This window comes from Anolis carolinensis, chromosome 3 (assembly GCF_035594765.1).
Source record: "Anolis carolinensis isolate JA03-04 chromosome 3, rAnoCar3.1.pri, whole genome shotgun sequence".
Taxonomy (NCBI): Eukaryota; Metazoa; Chordata; class Lepidosauria; order Squamata; family Dactyloidae; genus Anolis; species Anolis carolinensis.
The window spans coordinates 209147797-209173404 of record NC_085843.1 but is presented as its reverse complement, the minus strand read 5'-3'; the positions used below and the strand labels follow the sequence as shown (position 1 = coordinate 209173404).

The following is a 25608-nucleotide window of genomic DNA, read 5'->3' as shown; positions in this document are numbered from 1 at the left end:
GTACTTATGGTAAGGTCATATCTTGGGCATCGATGGAAATGAAAAAGCAGGAGAGGAGAGAGTCAAGTATGAGAAACAAAAAGGGGATGGAGGTACAAAATGGGGTTTTGGTTTCTGTCCTGTGTATCTACCATGGTGCGGTCTTGGTCTTTCACCCAGAATGGATAACCAATAACACTGAAATACAAAAACATTGTTTCCTTCAACATCAAAAGCCTAGGCAGAAGAGAAAGGTGAGAAGAAGAAACAAGAACAAGCCATTTCCCATAGCTATTACTAATGTCTAGGCTACAGTCCCCAAGGAAATCATGATGAGTTCAATCGTCACTATTTTCAGCTCCTGCCTTTAAGATATACAATATCTGCCAAACAATTAATACTTAACTGTCTGATTAGCAATTTCCACGGTGCTAGCTATATGAGTAAGACAGAATCAGAACACAAAACTGGCTACTCAGCTACCTTGAAATTGGAAACCTGGCCAGAACCTATTTATGGTCTCTTAATCAGCAGCACAGGGTACTCAGATATATAAAGACAGTGTCAGAGGCAATGTGATTTGGCCAGGGAAACAGGGAAAAAGTATACACTGATGACAACACTGATGGTTCTGTTTACTAAGAGCAAATTTATTCTCTTTTTGCAGTGGCTACCACCTCCACACAATAGTGGTGTATCAGCGGGCTGGAGAAATCCTAAGGCTTACAGAAGTACTCTTCAAAAGAGTTATAGAAATTTCCAAGGGGAGTCCAGAACAGCTTGGAGAAAATGTTCAGCCTTATAAAATACTGAGTCACTCTGATGAGTAAAACCGAAATGGGGAGAACAGGAAGTGATATGGAACACCCTGTCAAAGGGTGAGCTTGATTGTCTGAAAGTGAGAGCATTTCATTCTGAAACAATGTATTTACATCTATCAGCAGGAGTAGTAAATGGCAATGAACAACATTGCATTCATAGATTGCTCTTTGCATGACAATTCACATGCATTATCTACAGTAGGGGTTCTCAGAATTGCTCAGCAGAGTCCTTGGAGCACCACGGGTGATCGTGAGGGGCTCCACGGTGCCATGCTGGTGCCCGCCTCCTCCTCTTTTCTCCTCCTGAGAAATTCAGGGAAATTAAAGTTTGAAGCTGCTGCAAACAGAAGCAGCAGCAGCAGCGTCCTCCCGGGGCACAGATCCTTTTCCCTCATTGCCCTGACTCTTTTTCTCACCACCCATCCACTCCCTCTAGCTTTCTTTGCTTCCAAACCCTTTTTCCCTCCCATTTTTCCTGCATGGCAGAAGGGGGTTCGACTGGATGGCCTCTAGGGGTTTCTGCTATTATTATTATTATTACTACTACTACTACTACTACTACTACTACAGTAGAGTCTCACTTATCCAAAACTCACTTATCCAAGTTTCTGGATTATCCAATGCATTTTTGTAGTCAATGTTTTCAATATATCGTGATATTTTGGTGCTAAATTTGTAAATACAATAATTACAACATAACATTACTGCGTATTGAACTACGTTTTCTGTCAAATTTGTTGTATAACATGATGTTTTGGTGCTTAATTTGTAAAATCATAACCTAATTTGATGTTTAATAGGCTTTTTCTTAATCCCGCCTTATTATCCAAGAAATTCACTCATCCAAGGTTCTGCTGGCCGGTTTAGCTTGGATAAGTGAGACTCTACTGTATTATTATTATTATTATTATTATTATTATTATTATTATTATTATTATTATTATTATTATTACAAAAGCTGGGTGGCCTCTGGGGTTACTGCTATTATTATTATTATTATTATTATTATTATTATTATTATTATTATTATTATTATTACAAAAGTTGGATGGTCATCTGTTGGGGGTGCATTGATTGTGCTTTTCCTTCATAGCAGAAGGGATTGGACTGGATAGACCCTGGGGTCTTCCACTGAAATACTGTTAAGTTTATGTTGGTTTCTTTTTTCTTTCTTTTATTTTTGTTCACACATGCTCCATGCATTTGCTACTGGCCTACACATACCTAATATATATACATTATATATAATATAATATATAATATCTAAGGTAAAGGTTTTCCCCTGACGTTAAGTCCAGTCGTGACTGACTCTGGGGGTTGGTGCTCCTATCCATTTGTAAGCCGAAGAGCCGGCGTTGTCCGTAGACACCTCCAAGGTCATGTGGCCGGTATGACTGCATGGAGCGCCGTTACCTTCCTGCTGGAGCGGTACCTATTTATCTACTCACATTTGCATGTTTTCAAACTGCTAGGTTGGCAGGAGCTGGGGCTAACAGCGGGCGCTCATTTCGCTCCCAGGATTTGAACCTGGGACTTTTCAGTCTGCAAGTTCAGCAGCTCAGCGCTTTAACACACTGCACCACCACCAGATGTGAATATAATATCTATACACATAATAAAAGTAAAATTATGTATGTATGTGTGTGGCTGGGGTGTCCACTTCCACAGACAAGCTCCCACTTCCACAAATAGCTATAGCTCCCACTACTTAGGAGACATCAATGGCCCTCCCTCCAATGACATTGCAGGTTATAGAGACCACAAACAACATAATACTCACTACCCAAGTGAAGGCTTTCATATGGGGACTATTTAATTCTACATTTTATGGGTTTCCTTTCCCACAGACATCCCAGTGTTTCTGACTCTCTCCATTGGTGTTGAATTTGCATGTCCCTGCCCACTACCTCTCGCATAACCCTTTCCTATGCTTTTCTATGGCACACAGTAGTTGTAGTTAATCCACATTTCGTATAATTGCATTTCATATAATTAAAAAACTGACTTTTTCAAATAACCTGGGCAACGCCAGGTACCCAAGCTAGTAGAAGAAGAAGAACATTTTACTGATTAGTCTTAAGCCATATCAAAGTACCAAGCCAAACAACCAGGCTTGAAAAGACGTGCTTACTTCTATACAAAAATTAGATAAAACACTTGTAACAATAAATAAATAAATATGATAAAACTGAATGTATACATCCTATTTCATTGTCACCCCTACAATTTACTCCAAGCTAGTAATATATAAAAATTTCTTGTAGTGCCACAAGAAACTTTTGCTTCAAAAAGAGTTCTGTGGCTGAAGCCCTTTTTAAACCCCTACTTTAATCTATTTGATTAAATCTATTTAATCTACAGTGATAACTAGTGCTTTTTGTGTTAGTACAGTGGTTCTCAACCTGATGTTTTTAGCCTTCAACTCCCAGAAATTCTAACAGCTGATAAACTGGCTGGGATTTCTCGGAGTTGTAGGTCAAAAACATCTGGGGATCCACAAGTTGAGAACCACCATGTTAGTGGGACAGTGGATGTGCTTTAGGTTTAAATTTCTATTTTGAGGATGCTATTCATGATGTTGAACCTAATGCTTACAATAGATTGAAAATGTTGAATGGTTCCTTCAATTTGGCAAAAGCACTGCTGTGTGAACTATAGTTTTAAGAAAATGGTCAGTATGAAAATATTTAAAATAATTTGGGCTAAAACTAAGGAGTATGATCTCTAATGGTTTTAAACAATTGATTTTAAAGTGCAGTTACTCATCCAGGATTTTAATTAAAATCCTGAACAGGATTAGATCTCAGGGCAATTCTACACAGACACTATAACTGAGTTTGAAGCTGGTTAAAGGGGGAAGTGTCCACAAAAAGCATGTCCACAATTTACACTGTAGCATGCATCAAGCCAGAAGAGTGTGTTAAAATAACTCACCAGAAAGTCTGAAACAAGAACAAAATATCATGAAGGATTTGAAACTGAGATCCCTAATGGACATGGATATGTGCATCAGCACATCTCAGTGGACTGAACTCTGCATTTTCTGGTAACTGTCTATCTGTGGTTTCTGGGTGCAGTTCTGATCTGCAATCAGTGGATATTGTGGCCACCGTTCCAGTCTCAAACCAGTTTCTCGGGTGCTTGCATAGGCACTCCACAGTGAAAACATCATTTTTTAATCCACTTCCAAAATGGATTATACTGTTTGTGTAGAACTGTTTTCAGATCTCCCACATCCATGTTTGATTATCCCATGAAGATACATAGCAGTGAAAAGAACCCAGTGACCTGTGAATGCGTGTATTGTGCTGGAGAACAAGGAACAATTTTATATCATGTTTCTGAAGTGTCATGGGAGAAGATTTCTTTGCTGAAAATCATTCTCAATCATGATCAAGGATGTGCTCCAAAGAAACAAGTTGTCTGCTCTTCCCAAAGGCAAAAACACCATCTGGATTGGTTTGGGGTTTGTTTGTTTTGTTAACATGTACTGCAGCAAGTCGGAGATGAAGAGAGATACTGCTGCCTCTTTCCCCTGGAAATACAGACAGTGTGGCTAGAGGTCATAAGAAATGATTAGCGGGATGTCTGTAAACTAGGGTCAGGCTTAGAAGAGAGAAAGGTGGTCTGGTGGCAGATAATTCCAGCAAAGAAGGCACAACTCACAGTCCTAACTTTCACAGACAGAAGCAGACATTGTTTTATTGTGACATCTGGTGACTGCCAGGGGATGAGAAACCAAAGCATGACATTGCCTTTGACTCTTGTGCCACATATAGCTTCCCTGTACATCAGAACTGATTCCTCTAAAGCAGCGGTTTTCCAATTATTATTATCATTATTATTATTATTATTATTATTATTATTATTATTATTATTATTATTATTGGTAATGAAAAGTGCAGAATACCTTTTCCCTCCATGGAACTCTAACTCTGTCCCTAACCATTGTGAACCCAGAAAGTTCTTCCTTCTTTCATCTACTGCAACAAATCACTCTGACCAAGAGGTCATGAATTCGAGGCCAGCTCAGAGCCCCGCATTTGTCTTATCTTTGTTCTATGTTAAGGCATTGAATGTTTGCCTTATATGTGTAATGTGATCCGCCCTGAGTCCCCTTCGGGGTGAGAAGGGCGGAATATAAATTCTGTAAATAAATCATAAATAAATACTGCTATTGTCTGAGTGTTTTGTATAGTGTAGTAGGTTTGGAAATATAGAAGAAATATTTGAAATATAACCGGAAAGCTTAATTTTGGTACAAGAAAATATTGGCTATAACCACCAAGTTTTATTTCGGTAGAGGAAAATATTGGATTCACACCTAACGAGATGAATGAAATTGTTTCATTTTTGTATTTAAAATAGTTTTGAAACAGGTCTTTATGTATGACAGTGTGTGGACTGGTCAAGTGTGAGCTATGCATGATTTTCATTTCGTCACATAATAAATAAACATTTCTTCGGGCTCCTTGAAAAACTTTTGCTTCAAAAAGGGCTCCATGGCTGAAAAAGTTTGAGAACCCTGCTTTAATCTATTTGCCAGTATTAAAGCAAATATTTTATAATTTGTGTTTAGCAACAAAATGGGTCTGTAATTCTGTACTTGTTGGGGATCTTCTTTTGGAATCAGTGTAATGTTGATTACTTCATTTTTAAAACAGAGGTACATTGAATTTCAATAAAATCTTTATACTCTGGAATGGACTTTTTAAACTGTTTTAAAAATAACTATCGCAGAGCCCCTACAATGCTTTTGCAGAACCCTAGGGTTCCAGGGAACATAGTTTGGGAATTGGGTTGCTGGAGTTTTCTGGGCTGTATGGCCATGTTCCAGAAGCATTCTCTCCTGATGTTTCACCTGCTTCCATGGCAGACATTCTCAGAGGTTGTGAGTTTGGGAACTGCGGCTCTAAAGCAAAATCATGTGGCCCTTGAGATATTGTTGAACTGCAATGACAGCATTCCTTATGGTTGGCTCTATTGGCCAGAGCTGCTGAGAACTGCAGTTAAACTACATTGCAAAACTTTTTATTATTCTCAGCCCTGCTGTAAACTGTCCTCAAGGAAGGGCCCTTCCAGACAGGCCCTCTATCCCAGGATATGGTCCCGGGTTTTCTGTTTATCCCAGATTATCTGACAGTGCGGGCTCATATAATCCAGTTTAAAGCAGAACACCTGGGATCAGATCCTGTCTAGAAGGGCCCAGAGTTTATGGAATGTTATAATATGGTATTGTATATTATTAGTTATGCCTATTTTTACTTGCTCTCAAGCAGAAGCTACATTCATTTGGCATCTACTAATACAGTACTCATGGATGCTGCTTAGCTTGAGCGTCTACTGCTGGGGAAAGCGCTGTGGGCAAGAAGACTACAATCCCCAGCATGCAACTGGGCGCGATGTGGCCGGGGCGTGGAAGCGGCTGCCTTGCTTGTTCTGCCCCACGTGGGTGGGTGCAACATGGCTGGCTTTGTGGATCTGAACATCCCCCACTTGCCGGAAAAGGAGGCACTGCAGAAGTTGGTGGAAGCCGCGGCGCACCGTGAGTGTGTGTCGGGGGCAGGGGACCAGGAAGCACGTGTGAATGCGTGGACACGTGTTTCCCGCTGGGATCCAGATCCAGGCTGCGAGGAGGGGCTGGCAGGCACTGTTTCTCCCCTCCTTTTGCTCTCTTTGGAGCCTCCTCTGCCTTAACTAAACTGTCCCCTGGCTCCATAAGAAACACCTCCTAATGCAGTTTGACTTGAGGTGTATGTACTGTAGAATGGCTACAATACAACTGCACTTCCACTGCCCTAGATCAGCACTGGGATCGTGGGAGTTGTAGTTTGATAAAGTCTTCCGCCTTCTCTACCAGACAGTGCTGCTGCCTCACCAGAACTACAACTCCCATGATCCCATAGTATTGAGCCAGGGCAATAAAAGTGGTGTTGCACTCAATTAATTCTACAGTGTAGGTGTAGTCCTTTACTGAGGCCCCTTCCACATGGCTCAAGAAAATCCCACATTTTCTGTTTTGAATTGGAATATATGGCAGTGAGCACTCAGATAACTCAGGGCCCCTCCACACAGCCATATAACCCAGAATATCAAGGCAGAAAATCCCACAATTGCTTTAAACTATGTTATCTGAGCCCACACTGCCATATATCCCAGTTCAAAGCAGATGTTGTGGGATTTTCTGCCTTGATAATGGCTGTGTGGAAGGGCCCTGTGGGTCCTTCCACATCTCTATTTCCCAGGATATCAAGGCAGAAAATCCCATATTATCTGAGTGTGGACGCAAATAACCCACTTCAAAGCAGATATTGTGGGATTTTCTGCCTTGGTATTTTGGGATATAGGGCTATGTGGAAGGGCCCAAAGTCATATTACCATCCATCTAGTCTGGTGATTCTCTGGCCCCTACCACACAGCCGTATAACCCAGAATGTCATGGCAGGAAATCCCACAATAACTGCTTTGAACTGGGTTATCTGAGTCCACACTGGCATATAACCCAGTTTGAAGCAGATAATGTGCGATTTTATACAGCTGTGTATAGGGCCTTTGCTGCCATATAAAATCCAGATGATCTGCCTTGAACTGGATTATATGGCAGTGTAGACTCATATAATCCAGTTCAAAGCAGATACTAATAATGTTATTCCTTAACCGCCTCTCTCTGCAGCTCAGTGATGTAGGTTATCTGGTTTGATAGTCTGGATTATAGGAGTCCCTGGTGGAGTATGGGTTAAACCCTTGTACCAGCAGGACTGCTGACTGAAAGGTCAAGGGTTCGAATTCGAGGAGTCTCCAGTCTGTCAGCTGTAGCTTCCCATGCGGGCATATGACAGAAGCCCCTCACAGGATGGTAAAACATCTGGATGTCTCCTGGGCAACATCCTTGCAGACAGCCAACTCTCTTATACCAGAAGCAACTTGCAGTTTCTCACGTCACTCCTGACACACACAAAAATCTGGATTATATGGCAGTGTAGAAGCGGCCCCAGTTTCTGAATCCAGATTATATACTTTGAACTGGCTTATATGGCAGTGTAGATCCAGGCTCCTTCCACACAGCCAGATAGTCCAGGATATCAAGGCAGAAAATCCCACAATATCTGCTTTGAATTGGGTTATCTGAGTGCACACTGCCATATATTACAGTTCAGAGCAGAAAATGTGGGATTTTATTCAGCTGTGTGGAAGGGCTCCAGGTTATCAAAGCAGAAAATCCACATTATCTGATTTCTCTTTCCACCTCTCCCCATCTACACTGCCATATCATGCAATTTGAAACGGCATGATACAGTCAGTGTAGACGCATTTCAAGAAATTATATGAATCTACACTAACTATAAGTCATGGGCATAAAATACTTTGAATGATCATAAATTGCAATATGAGTGATTACTTGTGTTGCTAACATACACAGAACTGAATCGGTTTGCTCCAAATTTCATTCCTTTGCATTTGCTTGGTATGCAAGTAGCACTGTTCATATACTCAATGGATTGCTATTTTTATGCTGATTTTTTAAAAATGAATTCCTGTGAAAAGAAAATTCTTGTTGGCTGAAGACCTCTGAGGATTGGATATGATGTTGTCTAATTACTTTGAAATGACAATAATATTGACTAATTACAGTTGGCTTTCTGTAGCCATAGATTCTGCCTCTATGGTCCCTTCTGTGCTGCCAAATAAAATCCAGATTATCTGCTTTGAACTGAATTATATGGCAGTGTAGACTGATGTAATCCAGTTCAAAGCAGATAACGTTGATTATCTATTTTGATAATCTGGATTATATGGCAGTGTAGAAAGGGCCTGCAAATCCCAACATCTTTGGCTTGAAAATATTTTTAAAGAAATAATTCCAAAAAGTTAGTCTTGATTTGACCCTTTTACTATGCTGCTATATACAACGAGACTTGAGCTTCCACAAATTTTGTTATACATGGGGTCCTGGAATCAAACGGCAATGGCAATTTAAATTTATAATTTAAATTAGGCCCCTTCTACACTGCCTTATAAAATCCAGATTATCTGCTTTGAACCTGATTATATGGCAGTGTGGACTCATATAATCCAGTTCAAAGAAGATAATGTGGATTATCTGATTTGATCATTTGGATTGTATGGCAGTGTAGAGGGGGCCTGAGAAATAAATTTGTGATAGCAAAATTGCATAAGAAGTAGTGAAAGACAGAAATGTTAGCAGTCCATAGCTTTTTTATTTCTGTGTTGTGTTCTCAAATATATTAAGAAACTAATATTTCCCAACCCCTTGAACCGACTCCACTGCACTGATTTCTTTGACTAGGTAATCTGCAGTATTTTAGTAAGAAACAAGTGTTTATTTTCTTATTTGAAGGAGATTTTTTTCAGGCTTCTCTTCCTTAGTTACAGACAAATCCTGACATCCAAAGTGTGAACTCGTTTATCTTGAGCACATCAGAATTTCTGTTTCCAGGGGAAGTAATTGAACTTAAAACTGTGTTCTGTCTCATCCAGTATCTCAAATTAAGTTGTTACTAGCTAGCTGTTTTTCCCCTGTATATTGTGTCTAGAAATTGCATGCTGTTCATTGCATGGCAAACAAATTATGTCTACTATACATCAATATAAGGATCACTCCTGACAAAACTCCTACAACAGACTGAATCTGCTTTGGCTTACAATTGTGTTACTGTCATGATGAAAGATCGCAGAAGGAATTTATCATTGCAAGGTTCAGGACTAGGATGATACAGAATTCAGAAATGTTACTTTTCGTACTACAACTCCCAGAAATCCTCAGTTCCCTTCTACATTACCATATAAAATCTAGGTTATCTGATCAGATAATCTAGATTATATGGCAGTATTGAAGAGGCCTTAGGCCCCATCTACACTGTCATATAAAATCCATATTATCTCTTTTGAACTGGATTATATGGCAGTCAGTGTAGACTCATCCAGTTCTAAACAGATAATCTGGATTATCTGATTTGATAATCTGGATTATATGGCAGTGTAGAAGGGGCCTCAGGTAACCTGGTCACATTAATTGTAGATTTTGGGAACCATGGTTTGTGATGGTAATAATATCTAGCCATGTTTTTAAAAATTGTGCTAATCATTGAATTTTATGTTGTTTTATTTATAGTTGGCTACTCAACTGTAGCAATCAATTATGTTGTTGATTATGAAGAAAAGAAAAAGGTAAGATTTCCATTGATACACCTCTATAAGGTTGTATGGTTACAACCGGATGCCTTGCAGCCATATTGGGTTATCTTTTCCATCCTTATAATCTGCATGAACTTTTCATACGTCTGTAGTGTATCATCTTCTTCTGTAGGCAATAGAAGTTAACTTCTGTAACACTACAATGCGCTGACTCCTGTCCTACAACTAGTTATGGCTATACAAGACCAGTGGCAAAGATTATTTTGACTGGGAGAATATGGAACTGGCTCACAGCACTTTATTTTTAACTAGCTTGGGGACCCGGCGATGCCCGGGTTATTTGAAAAAGTCAAAGTTTAATCGTACAAGATGCATAAGGGTGTGGGTGAATTATAACTCACATAATACCAGATTAACCCTGAGAAACTCCATCAGTACCAGTACTTAAAAGTTTGATATGTTGGGCAAGTTTGTTCTGGATGCATCATCGGTGGGGTTCAGTGAGCTCTTTCTCTGCAGGATAAACTACAACTCCCACTATGATGAGTCAGTGCCCTCAAACCCTTTCAGTAGGTTGAGTTAGTCATGGGGGTTCTGTGTGCCAAGTTTGGTCCAGATTCATCATTGGTGGAGGTCACAGTTTCTCTGGTTGTGGGTGAACTACAACTCCCAGAAAGGAAGGTCAGTTACCACCAAACCCCTCCAGTAATCAAATTTTGGCATATTAGGTATGTATGCCAAGTTTGGTCCAGATCCATCGATGTTTGGGTTCACAGTGCTCTCTGGATGTAGGTGAACTACAATTTCCCAAAGACCTCCAGTATTTTTGCTGGTCATTTTTGTGTGCCAAGTTAGTTCCAGGTCCATCTTTGGTGGAGTTCAGAGTGCTCATTGATTGCAGATGAACTATAAATCCCAGTACCTACAACTCCAAAATGTCCAGGGCAATTGCCCTCAAAACCCACCAGTATTCAAACTTGGGCATATCGAGTATGCATGCCAAATTTGGTCCAGATCCATCATTTGGGTTCATAGTGTGCTCTGGATGTAGGCGAACTACAACTCCTATAAATCCCTCCAAAGATATCCAGTATTTTTGTTGGTCCTGGGGATTCTTTGTGCCAAGTTAGTTCCAGGTCCATTGTTGGTGGAGTTCAGAGTGCTCTTAGATTGCAGGTGAACTATACTTCCCAATACCTACAATTCCTATAAATCATGGTGAATTCTCCCCAAACCACAGGGGAGTGGGGGTGGGAGGTGCTATCGCACCATCTTCCATGCCAAGAAGCTTTTGTCGTCGTTAGATGTCCTACCAATCAATGTCCTTAAGGGCGTCATTTTATTAACTCCCCACTAAAAGCAGTACCTATTTATCTACTTGCAGTTCTCCTTTCGATTAGCTAGGTGGGCAGGTGTGCTGGGGCTGACGGCGAGTGCTCACCCTGACCCAGGTTCGAAATGCCAACCTTTCGATTGGCAGAATTTTCTGCAGCACAGCGGCCCCATTGAAGGATTTAGAATGGATCTACACTGCCTATCTCCTAGAATCTTATCCCAGATTATCTGCTTTAAACTGGGTTCTATGAGTCTATACTGCCAGATAATCTGGGATCAGATGCTGGGGTATTAAAACCCCGCAAAACAGCGAGGGCGCGAAAAGTGAACTGCAAAGTAGCAAGGGAACACTGTATGTGGAAGACTGTGCTCATATATTTTTACATACAGTTTAGGCTTCTCAGTGGCCCAATGCTTTTGGGAACAAGAAAGAGAATAAAGGAAGAACAATAAAATCTGATTATTTATTTGAGAAAAAATAAGCTTACTTTTTAAATGTTAAATGTCCTTAATTGGGTTTTCTTGTTTTTAGGAAATTGTCAAGCCAATATCTCCTGGTGAATTGTTTCCAACTTTGCCTCTTGTGCAGGTTTGTCTTAAGTGCATTTTGTAACTCATTTCGTAATCTAAAATATTTGTATAGTCTGTGAACTATGTTGCGCCTGTGATCCTACATTCACTTACAGTAGAGTCTCACTTATCCAAGCTAAACGGGCCAGCAGAAGCTTGGATAAGCGAATATCTTGGATAATAAGGAGGGATTAAGGAAAAGCCTATTAAACATAAAATTAGGTTATGATTTTACAAATTAAGCACCAACACATCATGTTTTACAACAAATTTGACAGAAAAAGCAGTTCAATGCGCAGTAATGTTATGTTGTAATTACTGTATTTACGAATTTAGCACCAAAATATCATGATATATTGAAATAATTGACTACAAAAATGGCTTGGATAATCCAGAAACTTGGATAAGCGAGTCTTGGATAAGTGAGACTCTATTGTACTTATAAATAAATTCTGTTGTACTTTTAATTTCCAAATGTGAAGCCGGTATAGACTGCAGTAGGATGAGCACTTTTTAAAACGACAATCAAACTTCAACAACCTAAAGCTAGTCTTGGTGACAGCATTGATCTTAGTCCATTGTGCTCCCTGATAAACAGTATTACTAACTTTTTAATCGTGTGTTGGACCATTTGGTTTTAAACATAGATTGCATTTTAATGCCTGCCCTTCACATCCCTACAGTCAGCTCCATCTTTGGCTGCTGTCCCTTCATTGCTGCCTCCTGTGGGGCATGTCTGTGATAATCAAGTTTTGTACATGGGGTTAGGGATGCGGATAGTTTTTTGCAAAGATTTTTAGAGAACCCCTTAATCCCATAGTAAGAAATACAATATGATCCACAGGTTCAATATCTGTGGTTTCATATATCCATGTCAAACAAAAATTATATTCAGTAGGCATTTTCTAGGTCCTCCATGACCCTATGGTATTCCTGGACTAAAGGTTTTTCATTTCAATAGAGTTCTCCATCATCCATAATTCTGCTTATCCACACAAAGTTCAGGAAGTATTCCCCGTGGATATGAGAGTCATACCATATACATCAGCAACGGGGAACTTTTAGTCCTCCACATGCTTGGAGCTACAGGTACCTTCAGCCCAAACCAGCATGGCTCTCCAACCATGATGGTAGGAGGCCAAAGCATCTAAAGGGCCAAAGCATCCTCTCCCCATGGTCACATCTGCTTTGAATGCAATGTGATATAGTTCCCTAGCTCAATATTGACTGGCAGTAGATATCCAGGATTTCATGCAAACTTCTCTCCAAGCAAATTTTAGGCCCCTTCTACACTGCCATATAATCCAGATTATCCATCTTTGAACTGAATTATATGGCAGTGTAGATCCAGTAAGCTGTCTCAAGTCCTTTTGGAGAGGGGGCAGGATATAAATAAAATTTATCATTATTAAATTATTAGATCCAGCCATAGATACATGTGTTCAGGACGATGTGGTTGTCCTGTTCACAGGACACAATACTTTCGAAGTCTTTGGTATTTAGGTAGGTCTGAGGTTAAGTAACCCTGTGCCAGTGAACTGTGAACTGACGTTGTATATCTTTAGTATTTAATGTACCATAAACCCCCGCATTAAACAGTTATTATTCACTGGGTCAAGATAGGTCAGATTTTGAAGTTTGTAGAAAAGGGAGGTCAGAGGTTAGAAAAGTAACTTTGGGATTGTAACTTTTGTAGGTAAAATTTACTTCCCTGCCAGTTTGACTATCATTTTGTCTATAATTCCCAGAATCCCCCAACTACCCCAGAATTTTAATCCAATCTCAATATCATTATGAGCAATTAGAACAAAAGTAAGGGTAAGCAGAATTATTCAGCTGACCCCTTTCTGCCTGTTAATTCACAATTTAGGGGTCGGAGTAGCATCCTGAAATGGGGCCTGCCTGTAGGGAATAAATACAGGGCTTCACAATTGCTGTGAGAACTAATTGACTTTCTAAACCAGGAAAAAAGCCCTTGAATTGGTGGGGACTGTTGCATAAGGCTATTACTTGACTGTGAACGGTATGGTTCTAAACCTTTTGTCTGGCTGAAAATAGACCTCGATTGCCAGTGCCGCTTATGAATTAAAGAAAGGCCAAAGATACATTTTGCTTCTGTGGCGACAAGAGGGATTAGTGTGGGCACCAATTGTGAACACAGTATCCGCTCTTGGTTTTTATACTAATTATGAGTAGGAGGCCTGTTACCTAGGTTTCAGCTTCACTCCTTTTTTTCACACTTTCTTTTCAGGGGAAATCCAAGCCAATTAAGATTTTATCAAGGCTGACGCTTGTTGTTTCTGATCCGTCACACTGCAACATTTTGGTAAGTTCAGTGCTTTAAATCATCATTATTGTCTCGGTCACCTGTTGTTTAGAAACTGGTAAGCTTCATGGTTATGGATTTTTTTTAAATCTGAAAACATTACTAATGTGGAGAAAACTCTTTCACCAGATATTAGGAAGGACTCCCAAATTAATTATTTTTAAAAATCTAATTAAAATTGTTCATAGATAAAAATACCTAAGAACGTTTCTTGCTTCCTGTTCATTATGTCAGGTTGAGTAATGCTCAAGTCCAACCAAGTATTTGGAGGCAAAAAATAACTGTGGGATAAAAATACAATAATTAAGTAGTAACTTTTTTCATGAGATCATAGCTGATGACCTGCGGCAACTTCATCATTCTTCCTAATGCTAAAGCCAAACCTGAACATACTCAAAAACTTCCAGATAGTAGTGGATAGCACTCATCAGGATAACCTGCCATTCTTCCCAATGTTCTAGTCTACTATAAAACAAACTAACAAACAAAGGCTAAAACACCAGTCAGTCATCTGTGGATAAAATGACATAGAAGCAGTCTAGGGGTAATAATAAAAACTTTTAATACCTAACCACTTAGTGGCATTTACATGTTCCAGACCAATGACTGTTTCCAGTTTGACCCTATTCTATTTTAAACTCCTTAATGCAACTATAACTAGCCATTCATGAGTGAACCTATAAACTACAGACCCACCAAGAAAATCCAACAAATGCAAAGGACAAGAGGGATCCTCTCAGCTCTGCAGGAGTCTACCATATACCATGCAGCTGTGGATAAGTCTACATAGAGACCACCAAACACAGCATTACCCAGACACGAATCAAGGAACATGAAAGGCACTGCAGACTAACTCAACCAGAGAAGTCAACTATAGCAGAGCACTTGATGTACCAACCTGGACACAGTATATTATTTGAGAACACAGAAATGCTGGACCACTCTAACAACCACCATGTCAGACTACACGGAAAAACCATGAAATTCACAAGCATGTGGACAAATACAACAGATATATAAACGCCACTTGCCTAGTTTCCAACAGACCTCACAACCTCTGAGGATGCCTGCCATAGATGTAGGTGAAACGTCAGGAGACAATGCTTCTGGAACATGGTCATACAGCCCAGAAAACTCACAGCAACCCATGATTCAATCTAATTTTGTGTAAAGGAAGTAACACATGCTTAGGTCTTTTTGCAGGACATGGACTCCATAGATTTTTCTTGGATGTAGTATCCCATTTTAAATCCTCAGTTAAAAAAACTACTTTTTACTACTAATCATTGTATGTTTAATGTTGTGGATACTAAGGAACCCTGAAAAAGTTGCTTGTTAGAACTACAGCTACAGCTTTTAGAGTACAGTAGGGTTATTCTACGAGTTGCATCTCCCAAACTAACTTTTCCAAGTTCTAGATGTTAAGATTGCTTTGTGTGTATTTTGACGAATTTCACAATTAAAATGAGGATTTAATTGTCTGTTTTTCACTTAGAATTATCTAGAATATTGCATTTTTCCACAGCTTTAGTGCTGGATGGAATGGGTTGAAAATATTATCTCTAAGACTGTGATAACCATTCATGGGCATGACATATTGAGTTTTGCAACAAGCAGAAATATTCATTTATTTTAATTGGGATAATCTGGTAAGTGTTTCCTGAATTGACTTTTGTTCATTCCTTCACCTAGAGATCATCATCTACAAACATAAAGTTTTATGACATCTTTGCTGTATTTCCTAAGAATGGAAAACTCTTCCATGTAAGTAAGAAACATCTGAACTTTGCTATAGCATAGAAGGAAATCATTCTTGGCTTTATCTAAGGCCCCTTCTACCCTGTCATATATAGATTATCAAACTGGATTATCTGAGTCTACACTGCCATATAAACCAGTTCAAAGTGGATAATCTGGATTGTATATGGCAGTGTAGAAGGGACCTGAGATGGTAAAATATCCAGGGCATCAAACTCCGATTTCTAAAAGTTAAACCAGCACAACCCTGGTGTTAGGCCCCTTCTACACTGCCATATAATCCCGTTCAAAGCAAAAAAAAATCTGGATTTTATATGGCAGTGTACAAGGGGCTTTAGAGAGACACATTTCTTAGTTTCAGTTCATCCAAAATTTCTTTCATTACAGAAATATGAATTCTAGCAGGCTAAGGCCCCTTCTACGCTACCATATAAAATCTAGATTATCTGTTTTGAACTGGATTATATGGCATTGTAGACTCATAAACCAGTACAAAGCAGATAATGTGGATGATCTGCTTTGATAATCTTGATATATGACATTGTAGATTCAGCCTAAATTCTTACCTTGGCATAGTAACTATAGAGCGCTTTGACTTCAGGCCTTGGATTAGACTAAGGCCCCTTCTACACTGCCATATAGTTCAGATTATCAAAGAAGATAATCCACATTATCTTCTTGGAACTGGATTATATGAGTCCACACTGCCATATAATTCAGTTCAAAGCAAATAATCTGGATTTTATATAGTAATGTAGAAGCAGCCTAAAACTTCTATATCCACCAGATGGCATTGTTGTCGTGATTATGGAAAACAGATGTAAACTTGGGCTTAACTTCCCATTCATTTTCATTGAAAAGGTTCTGTTTTCCTCTTTAAGTGCCTGCTCTTTTGAAAATTTAGAAGGGCACGATAATTTTTGTCATGCAAAATTTGTATTTATTATTATTACACTCTGGTGAATGTAATTTCAAGATTGGGCAGCTATGCAAGGCTTACGTTCTATCCATTCCATTGTCACAAGCCCCAGAACTCCATAATTTGTACCCAAGTCAGGATTGACTAGGAAGGCTTCTAAACGGTGCAAGGGACCCAAAATAGTCTTCACATTGAGAATTGTGCCCCCTGGAGCTTCCCTGAAATATGATTAGCCATTCTGAAGCTTTTTTTCTAAATTTGGGCTATTGGGTGCCTGGACCGGGGCTTTGAAAAGCTGAACAGTTCTCACTGTTCTTGTAAGAAGACCAGCATCCATTGTGCTGAGGTTTTTATCCATTGGTTGAGGTTGCCTCTCTTCAGATTTCCTTTTGATTATATAAAAAGCAATGTGGCAGAAGTCTGGCTCTCGAATGGGATGAGACCCACATTGTCCTATGGCGTTCCTCATCATTGACTATGCTTGTATTTCAGTAATTTCATTTCCCATCCCTGTGGAACATGATGAGCTGTCAAAACATGTTGAATTGGGGAGAAGTAGATAAGATGTTGAAGGCTTTCATGGCCGGAATCACTGGGTTGCTTTTTTGCTGACATCTATGGCAGGTTGTGAGGTCCTCACAATCTCTGAGACCTCACAACCTCTGAGGATGCCTGCCATAGATATAGGCGAAACGTCAGGAGATAATGCTTCTGAAACATGGCCATAGAGCCCGGAAAACTTATAGCAACCCATAATAGTCATGACTGTATATTCAACCCCCTTTTTTCTGGGTCTCATATGGGTTTTTCCCCTTTCCTCATGTAATTGTCACAGGTAGTTTAAACAAAACAAAAACAAACTAGAGCTTTCCTCAAAGACAGTTTAAACAGGGCCCTTCCACACAGCCATATTTCCCAAAAAGTCAAGGCAAAAAATCCCACAATATCTGCTTTGAACTGGGTTATCTGAGTCCACATTGCCATACATTCCAGTTCAAAGCAGATAATGTGGGGTTTTATTCAGCTCTTTGGAAGGGGACCCAGCTCTCCTTGCTTCATTCCCCACTCAAAGACAGTTTAAACAAACACAGAGCTCTCCATTTTTCCTCTTCCTCCTCTCAGACTGTTTATTTCATCGCGTGATAGTCAAACCCCCCTTTTTCCAACAAAGAAGAGTGATTAAAAAGTGTAACTATTATGTGATGAAATAAGGTAATCATTTTTGGTACACTGAGTCTGTCTGCAACTAGCAATGACTGTATGGCTCTGTCTTGTTCCTCCTCCTATGTATAATCCAACTGGTTGTTAGCATTCCTACTCAGATTTCTTGTTTTTAATTCGTGGGTTTGGAGGAACAATGGCATCATTATTGTTGGATGCCTTCAAGACATTTCTGACTTACTGCCATTCTGAAGAATTTTCTATGGCTGGGTTTGTGACTTGGTGAAGGTCATCCAATTGAGTTTCTGTGGCTGAGCAGGAAATTGAACCCTGGTCTACAGAATTGTAGTCCAACGCTCAAACCATTACATCACACTTGTTCATAGGAGTATACTATTTCTAGCTCTCCCAACATCAAGCACCTTTGGACATCTTTTACCTAGTAGCTGGAGACTATGATCCTTTGATCAAGTATTTCATCTCTCTCCAGTTTGTCTGGTTTGAGACTATCAGACTTTAGATGCTAGGCTGATTGAGACTTCTGCTTTGACACACATAGACTTCCCCATATATACACATGTATATTGGCATCCTGTAGGTGACATACACAAATATAGGTTGTGGAGTGCTTTGCAGAGAGGAACTATGTGCAGTGTTCATATCCAACTGATACCAATGTATGTATTTGTCCATGAGAGATTGTGGTATGTTAAAATGCACAGGGGCACATGTAAATGTACACAATGCCTATTAGGATTGTGCATTTGTATAAAATTACTGTTTGTTCTATTTGTATGGCCCCATTTCTGATTCCATCCGCAGCTGACGGAAATGGGTGCCTGTACAAATGGGCTTTTCCATCCAAGGTCTGAAAAAAACAAAAAATTCAGGCCTTGAGTGGCAAAAAGCCAGGCTCTGCAAGCCAGGTCTATGAACCATCGAGCACTCAATGTCACCTAGGCCCAACTTGCAGGGCCTACAGGCACACACCAAATGCTCAGTGCTCATAGGCCCTGAGAGCCAGGCCTATGAGCATCAAGCGTTCAGTGCTCAACTGCAGGCTCTGCGAGCTGGGCCTATAACCCATTGAGCGCTTGATGGCTCATAGGCCTGGCTTGCAGGGCCTACAATCTTGTGTTCAGTGCTCAGCTATAGGCCCTGCGAGCCAGGCCTACAAGACACTGAGTGCTAGATGCTCGTAGGCCTGGCAGGCAGGGCCTATGAGCATCGAGTGCCTGGCGCTTGGCTGAAGGCCCTGTGAGCCAGGGCTTACAACCAAGCAACAAAAATCAGCAGAGGGGAACGGCTACCGTTCCTCCCTGCCATTCATTTCACTGTTTCATTTGTTCCCATGTGTTTGTACCGTTCCATGCAATCCAAATGGACGAGCAGTACAGAACCACGAATGAAACAGGATTCGAGCCCCACCCTAATGCCTATCCCTTCCACTGGTACATCTATGTTGTGCCATGTTGGTATTCAGCATGGAAGTTACATGATGTAAATCTGCTGGCTAATAGCAACACTATGCTGAAATAATGTTCTCCACTAACTGTAATAGAAAATCACATTAATTGATAGTAGCAGAGAAGTTTCTAAGTTATGCAGTTTAGTATACACCAGATCTCTGTTTTTTTACAGTAGATGTGTATGTGTGTGTGTGTAGTGTTTGTGCCCTGTTCTACAGCTGGAAAGATTCTCAGAGGACCTATAGTTTCAGAAAAATGAAGAACCTTCTCAAGATTATAGATTTAAAAAGTGAGGGAAAGCAAGATGGGGGAGACAAAGAAAAAGGAATGCTCTCCTCTGAACAGGATTTGTATTGTATCTATGCAATATTCACAGGAAAACATCTGATATTATTACTTATATATGAAATAATATTTTTGCAGGTCTACCACTTTTTTAGAGGTAATTCTGGGGTTTTTTTAATGCAGGTGGCTTGTACAACGTTAGACGTGGACCTTGTGTGTATCAATGTAACAGAAAAGCTTCCCTTCTATATCAAGAGACCATCTGTCAGTGTGGTAAGATAGCCAGGAATGCCAAGCTATGTTTATTTGTGTTTGAATTTGTTATTTTTCTTCTGTCTTCTTCTGGTTTAATGTTCTATATTTAGCTACATTAGAAAAATATGTTGAATCCAAGGCCCCTTCTACACTGCCATATAAAATCCTGATTGTCTGCTTTGAACTGGATTATATGGCAGTGTAGACTCATATAATCCAGTTCAAAGCAGATGTGGGGATTATCTGCTCTGATAATCTGGATTATATGGCAGTGTAGAAGGGACCTGTGTCAACCTTTCTGATCCCAGAACTCTCTAAATTTGCCAGAATACAACTCCCATGGATAATGCTGCTGGGGATAATAGCATTCTATATTCCTCTGTTGAAATTACCCACACAGACACACGCACACAACAGTTCCCATAGCTAGGGAGGTGTTGGTGGGATTGAGGGATGGCTGTGAGTTTTTAAGACCATTTTAAGTGTATTTATTTTATTTTTATCTGTTTTTGCACATTAGTCTTAATTGTTTTTTAACTTTTGTATTACGTCTTTTACACTTGAATTCAAGTCTGGGATAGGGATTGTTAGCCACCTTGAGTCTCCACTGGTAGGATGGCAGGTTAATAATAATGGTAGTAGCTAACTACTAGTATCTACTATTTTATCCATATATATATATATAGATATAGATATAGATATCGAAAAAATTGAAAATTTCTGGAACTTACTGAATCCTGGCAGGTGTACAGTTGTAAATGTGGCCTGCAAGTGCAGCAGGTTTCATCCTGATAGCCATAAAAATGACTGAGAAACAGGTCTCACAATTTTCCCCATTGATGCTAATGGACCGAATCTTATTGAAACAATAATGAAACACCTCTCTTTGAATCTTTTCAAATCTTCTCAAAACAAAATGGGGGGGGGGGGGGGTCATCCAAATTTTGAAATGAAATTGAAACAGATTTCTGCCATTTCATACAGCTCTGGTTCTAATACAGAATCAGACACAGTTGTAGAAATTAAAACAGTAAGGTTTATTATACAGGTTAAGTGTCCTTTATCCAGATATGCACAATCTGAAATTGTCCATATAGTTGGCTGAGATAATGACATTTTTGCTTTCAGATAGTTCGGTGTGCACAAACCTTTCTTCATGCAATATTGTATAAAATTACCTTCAGGCTATGGTTTAGCAGTGTATATGAAACATACATAAATTTGGTGTTTAGACTTGAGTCTTATTTCTGAGATATCTTATTATGTGCGTATATGCAAATACCAGTATTCCAGACTCTGTAAGAAATCAAAATAGAAAATGTTTCTGGTCTCAGGCTTGTCAGATAAGTACTACTCAACCTGTAAAAGAATTAGGATGAGCATGAAATTGCTAAACTTTCCACATTCTAAGCTCCAAAAACCCTTATACATATCTTATTAATTCCTCTCTTCCTAACTGTTCTTCACTCTGTCTCTCACTTCCATAAATAACTGAACTCTTTGTTGAGAAGCTTCTAAGATATATCCCCCATAAACCCCCATCTTCACAGATGCCAAAGGCTGTGATTGACTGGCTCCAAGCTGGCTTGCCCAGTCTCTCAATTCACATTTGGGCTATGCTTTTTGTGGGGAGAAGGTTTGCCTTGCATGCATTTGGAGTTTGGGATTGCTATCTGTTACACCCTTGGGCAGGGAGAGCACTGAAAACCAACACAGAGACCAATACAATATAATATCTTTATTGAAGCAAATAAAGTAGCGGCCTTCGATATCGTTGACCACGGTATCCTTCTGGGATGACTCGCCGGGTTGGGCATTGGAGGCACTGTTCTGCAGTGGCTCCGGTCCTTCCTTGAGGGACGATCCCAGATGGTGTCACTGGGGGACACCTGCTCGGCTCCACAGCCATTGTCCTGTGGGGTCCCGCAGGGGTCGATATTGTCCCCCATGTTGTTTAACATCTACATGAAGCCGCTGGGAGAGATCATCCGGAGTTGCGGGGTAAGATGTCATCTGTACGCAGATGATGTCCAGCTCTGTCACTCCTTCCCACCTGTCACTAAGGAGGCTGTCCAGGTCCTGAACCAGTGTCTGGCCTCTGTGTCGGACTGGATGGGGGCCAATAAATTGAAATTGAATCCAGACAAGACGGAGGCCCTCCTGGTTAGTCGCAAGGCTGAACAGGGAATAGGGTTACAGCCTGTGTTGGACGGGGTTGCACTCCCCCTAAAGACACAGGTTCGCAGTCTGGGGGTGATCCTGGACTCATCGCTGAGCCTGGAGCCTCAGGTTTCAGCGGTGGCCGGGAGAGCCTTCGCACAACTCCGCCTCGTGCGCCAGCTGCGCCCGTTCCTTGGGAGGTCTGACTTGGCCACGGTGGTCCACGCTCTGGTCACATCCCGGCTGGATTACTGCAACGCACTCTACGTGGGGCTGCCTTTGAAAACGGCCCGGAAGCTCCAGCTGGTGCAGCGGGCGGCAGCCAGGTTAATAACGGGAGCGGCTTACAGGGAGCATACAACCCCCCTGCTAAGCCAGCTCCACTGGCTGCCGATATGCTACCGAGCCCAATTCAAAGTGCTGGTTTTGACCTACAAAGCCCTAAACGGTTCTGGTCCTGCCTATCTATCCGAACGTATCTCCTCCTATGAGCCCGTTAGAACCTTAAGATCTTCCGGGGAGGCCCTGCTCTCGATCCCACCTGCCTCGCAGGCGCAGCTGGTGGGGACGAGGGACAGGGCCTTCTCGGTGGTGGCTCCTCGGCTGTGGAACTCCCTCCCCAGCGATATCCGGCAAACCCTAATTGTAGCAGTATTGAATCATTGAGGATGGTGCAATATCGCTGCCTTGCAGCGTTTTAATTTTTGTATACTTTTTATCATGTTTTAATTGTTTTGTTTTATAATATATTTGTTGCTGGCCCTCGTGGCAGAATGTAAGCCGCTCTGAGTCCCCTCGGGGAGAAGGGCGGGGTATAAATGTATGTAATAAATAAATAAATAAATAAAGTTCCAAAAGAAAATAAGCAGAAATTTGAACAAGCAATTGACCTTTCAGGAAAGATCAAAATTAGTCCATTAAGTGAAAGTCTTATGTCTAATATTAAGGTCCAAAGTCCAGAAACCGAAACACACTCAAACTCGACTTAAGTATTAAGTGGGGAAAAGGAGCAAGGTAGCACAGATGAGTTTTCTGGAGTAAATGTCCAAAAACAAGATTTCAAGGCAAGGCATGAGCTAGATGTTCTAGAGCTGAAACGCAGTCCAAACTTGGGCAAGAAGGTAGACCGGCGCCCGGTCTACTCAGGAGTAAGCACACCGTCAGACCGCTTGGGATTCAGGAGCTAGAGACGATGATGCTTCTCAGTAAGAAGTAACGTTGACACCGCAAAGGAAAGTTTCCAGCACAATACTTTTATTGAAGTTCATAAGCTCCCCCAGGCCAGGTGCCTGACCCCCCTAAATCTTCCCAAGAGAACTGAGCTTAGCCATAGTCACCACGCTCCGCTAATCTGGCGCTTCTCCTCAAGCTTTGTCTCTGCGATCTCTCTGTTTTCAAAAAAGCCCTGCGATCAAACACTAACCCGTTAGGAGAATCTGGGAGAGCCGGCACTGTTTCAAGGGCATCCTTAATTGACGCTGGCTCTGAAATGTCAATAGAAGGCATCTGGAAAGGAGTTGAATCTTGGTGACATGGGAGAAAACCAAAGTCTTCTTCGTCCTGGTCAGCAATGGCCACCGGGTCAGGGGCCAAAGGTGCCTGAGGTATCACACTATCAGAAAATGCCATACCATTTGGAAATCTAAGAGCATGAATGGGAATACGCTGTCTTTTTATGTTACAAATGTCAGGGCTGATGTGAGTATGTGTACCTGTTTTCCTAGAACGGATGCTCAGTCCCTTGGGCTGGATCTGTTTTACAGGGGAAGTGAGAGAAGAAAACACATCAATAATAAACAATAGCTGTGTGACTTGACTGCCTTACTGCCTTGAATTTATGATTATTTTCCTTTCATGTGAAGGCAATTGATCGAGGCATCTACTTTGAACTTCTTTACGTGCCTGCCATCAAAGATTCAACTATGCGAAGGTACACCGTTTCAAATGCACTCAGCCTGATGCAAATCTGCCGGGGAAAGGTGAGATTACAAATTGAGGCGTTTGCTCTATAAGGCCACCCCACCCCACCCCCAAATAAAAATGTCAGTTGTCTTGTTTGGCTATGGCATCCGCTTCTTAAGCCTTTTAGTCTGCTACAATCATGATAAGCAAATTGATTGGCAAACACTGTCTGCTTGAAATGAATAATCTATTTCTAATGAAGATGGGAGTATTTTTGACCTACTTTCTCAGTTTATTTCTTTTAAAAACCATATAAATCCTGAAGGAGATTGGATTATTAAACCTAGGATTTATAAAGCAGTTTCTCCTCCTAAATAGATGCGCCTACTAGAGGTGTCTACGGATGAGCACCAACCCCCAGAGTTAGACACAACTAGACTGAATGTCAGGGGAAAACCTTTACCTAATAAAAGTAACAACAACTTTATTCTTATATCCCACACCATCTCCCTAAAGGGACTCAGGTTGGCTTACATGGGGACCCAGCCCAGTAAAACAAAATTAATCACCATAAAATACATTGCAGTTACAATGAATTAAACACATAAAACATCATAAAAACATACACTCGACAACAATCAATAACCAGTAGCCAAGCACAATGGCCATATTCAGAGCTGGAGGCGCGGCAGGGCTTGTGCAATTTACTGCAAGGATGGGGCTGGTAATAAAGTGCAGAGACCAGGTATTAAGTTAGAGGTGGAAGGACCAAGTCAGTTATTGAACCAATTAATAAAAGGAGCATTGGAATAACCAAGTTTTCAGCTCTTTCCATAAGGTGGTCAAGGTGGGAGTTAGTCTAATTTATCTGGAGAGGGAGTTGCAGAGCTGGGGGACCACCACCGAGAAGGCCCTCTCCTTCGTCCCCAGCAACTGCTTGTGATGGCGGCAGGAGCAAGAGAAGGGCCTCCCCAGCAGATCTTAAAGTTCACACAGGTTCATAGTAAAAGATGCGATCGCAAAGATAGGCAGGATCCAAACCATTCAGGGCTTTATAAATGATAACCAGCACCTTGAATTGGGACCGGAAATTTATTGGCAGCCAGTGGAGCTGTTTTAATAGGGGGTTGACTACTCCTTACAATTCGCTTTACCTTTACTATCATCTTGGATTGCCCTGGTTGTCTCTCAGGACCCTTCCACACAGCCATATAACCCAGAATATCAAAGCAGATAATCCATAATATCTGTGTTGAACTGGATTATCTGAGCCCACACTGCCATATAATCCAGTTCAATGTGGATTTTATACAGTTGTGTAGAAGGGACTTCAGAGGAAAGGAATGCAGTGTAATCTCTCCTATTGTTCCGTTATACAGCTGGGGAACAACTGTCCACCCAGATGTTGCTGGGCTGCAATTCTTATCAACCCAGTTTATTTATATTTTTTATGTAATTTACATCCCACCTTTCAAGGCAACTCATGATAGGTTAAGACAAAGAACGACTAGT

General features: G+C 40.8%; 1 protein-coding gene across 1 annotated transcript in view; it reads left to right on the top strand.

The window, feature by feature from the left end:
* Positions 1 to 6190: 6190 nt before the first annotated feature.
* rpp30 (ribonuclease P/MRP subunit p30) overlaps positions 6191 to 25608 on the top strand; it is a 35847-nt gene continuing 16429 nt past the window's right edge. Inside the window, exons 1-7 of the mRNA XM_003223793.4 lie at positions 6191 to 6345; positions 9934 to 9989; positions 11824 to 11880; positions 14113 to 14187; positions 15880 to 15951; positions 19963 to 20052; positions 24057 to 24173. Of these exons, the coding sequence (XP_003223841.2) occupies positions 6264 to 6345; positions 9934 to 9989; positions 11824 to 11880; positions 14113 to 14187; positions 15880 to 15951; positions 19963 to 20052; positions 24057 to 24173 (549 nt within the window). The 5' untranslated portion in view covers positions 6191 to 6263. The remainder of the gene's footprint in view (positions 6346 to 9933; positions 9990 to 11823; positions 11881 to 14112; positions 14188 to 15879; positions 15952 to 19962; positions 20053 to 24056; positions 24174 to 25608) is intronic.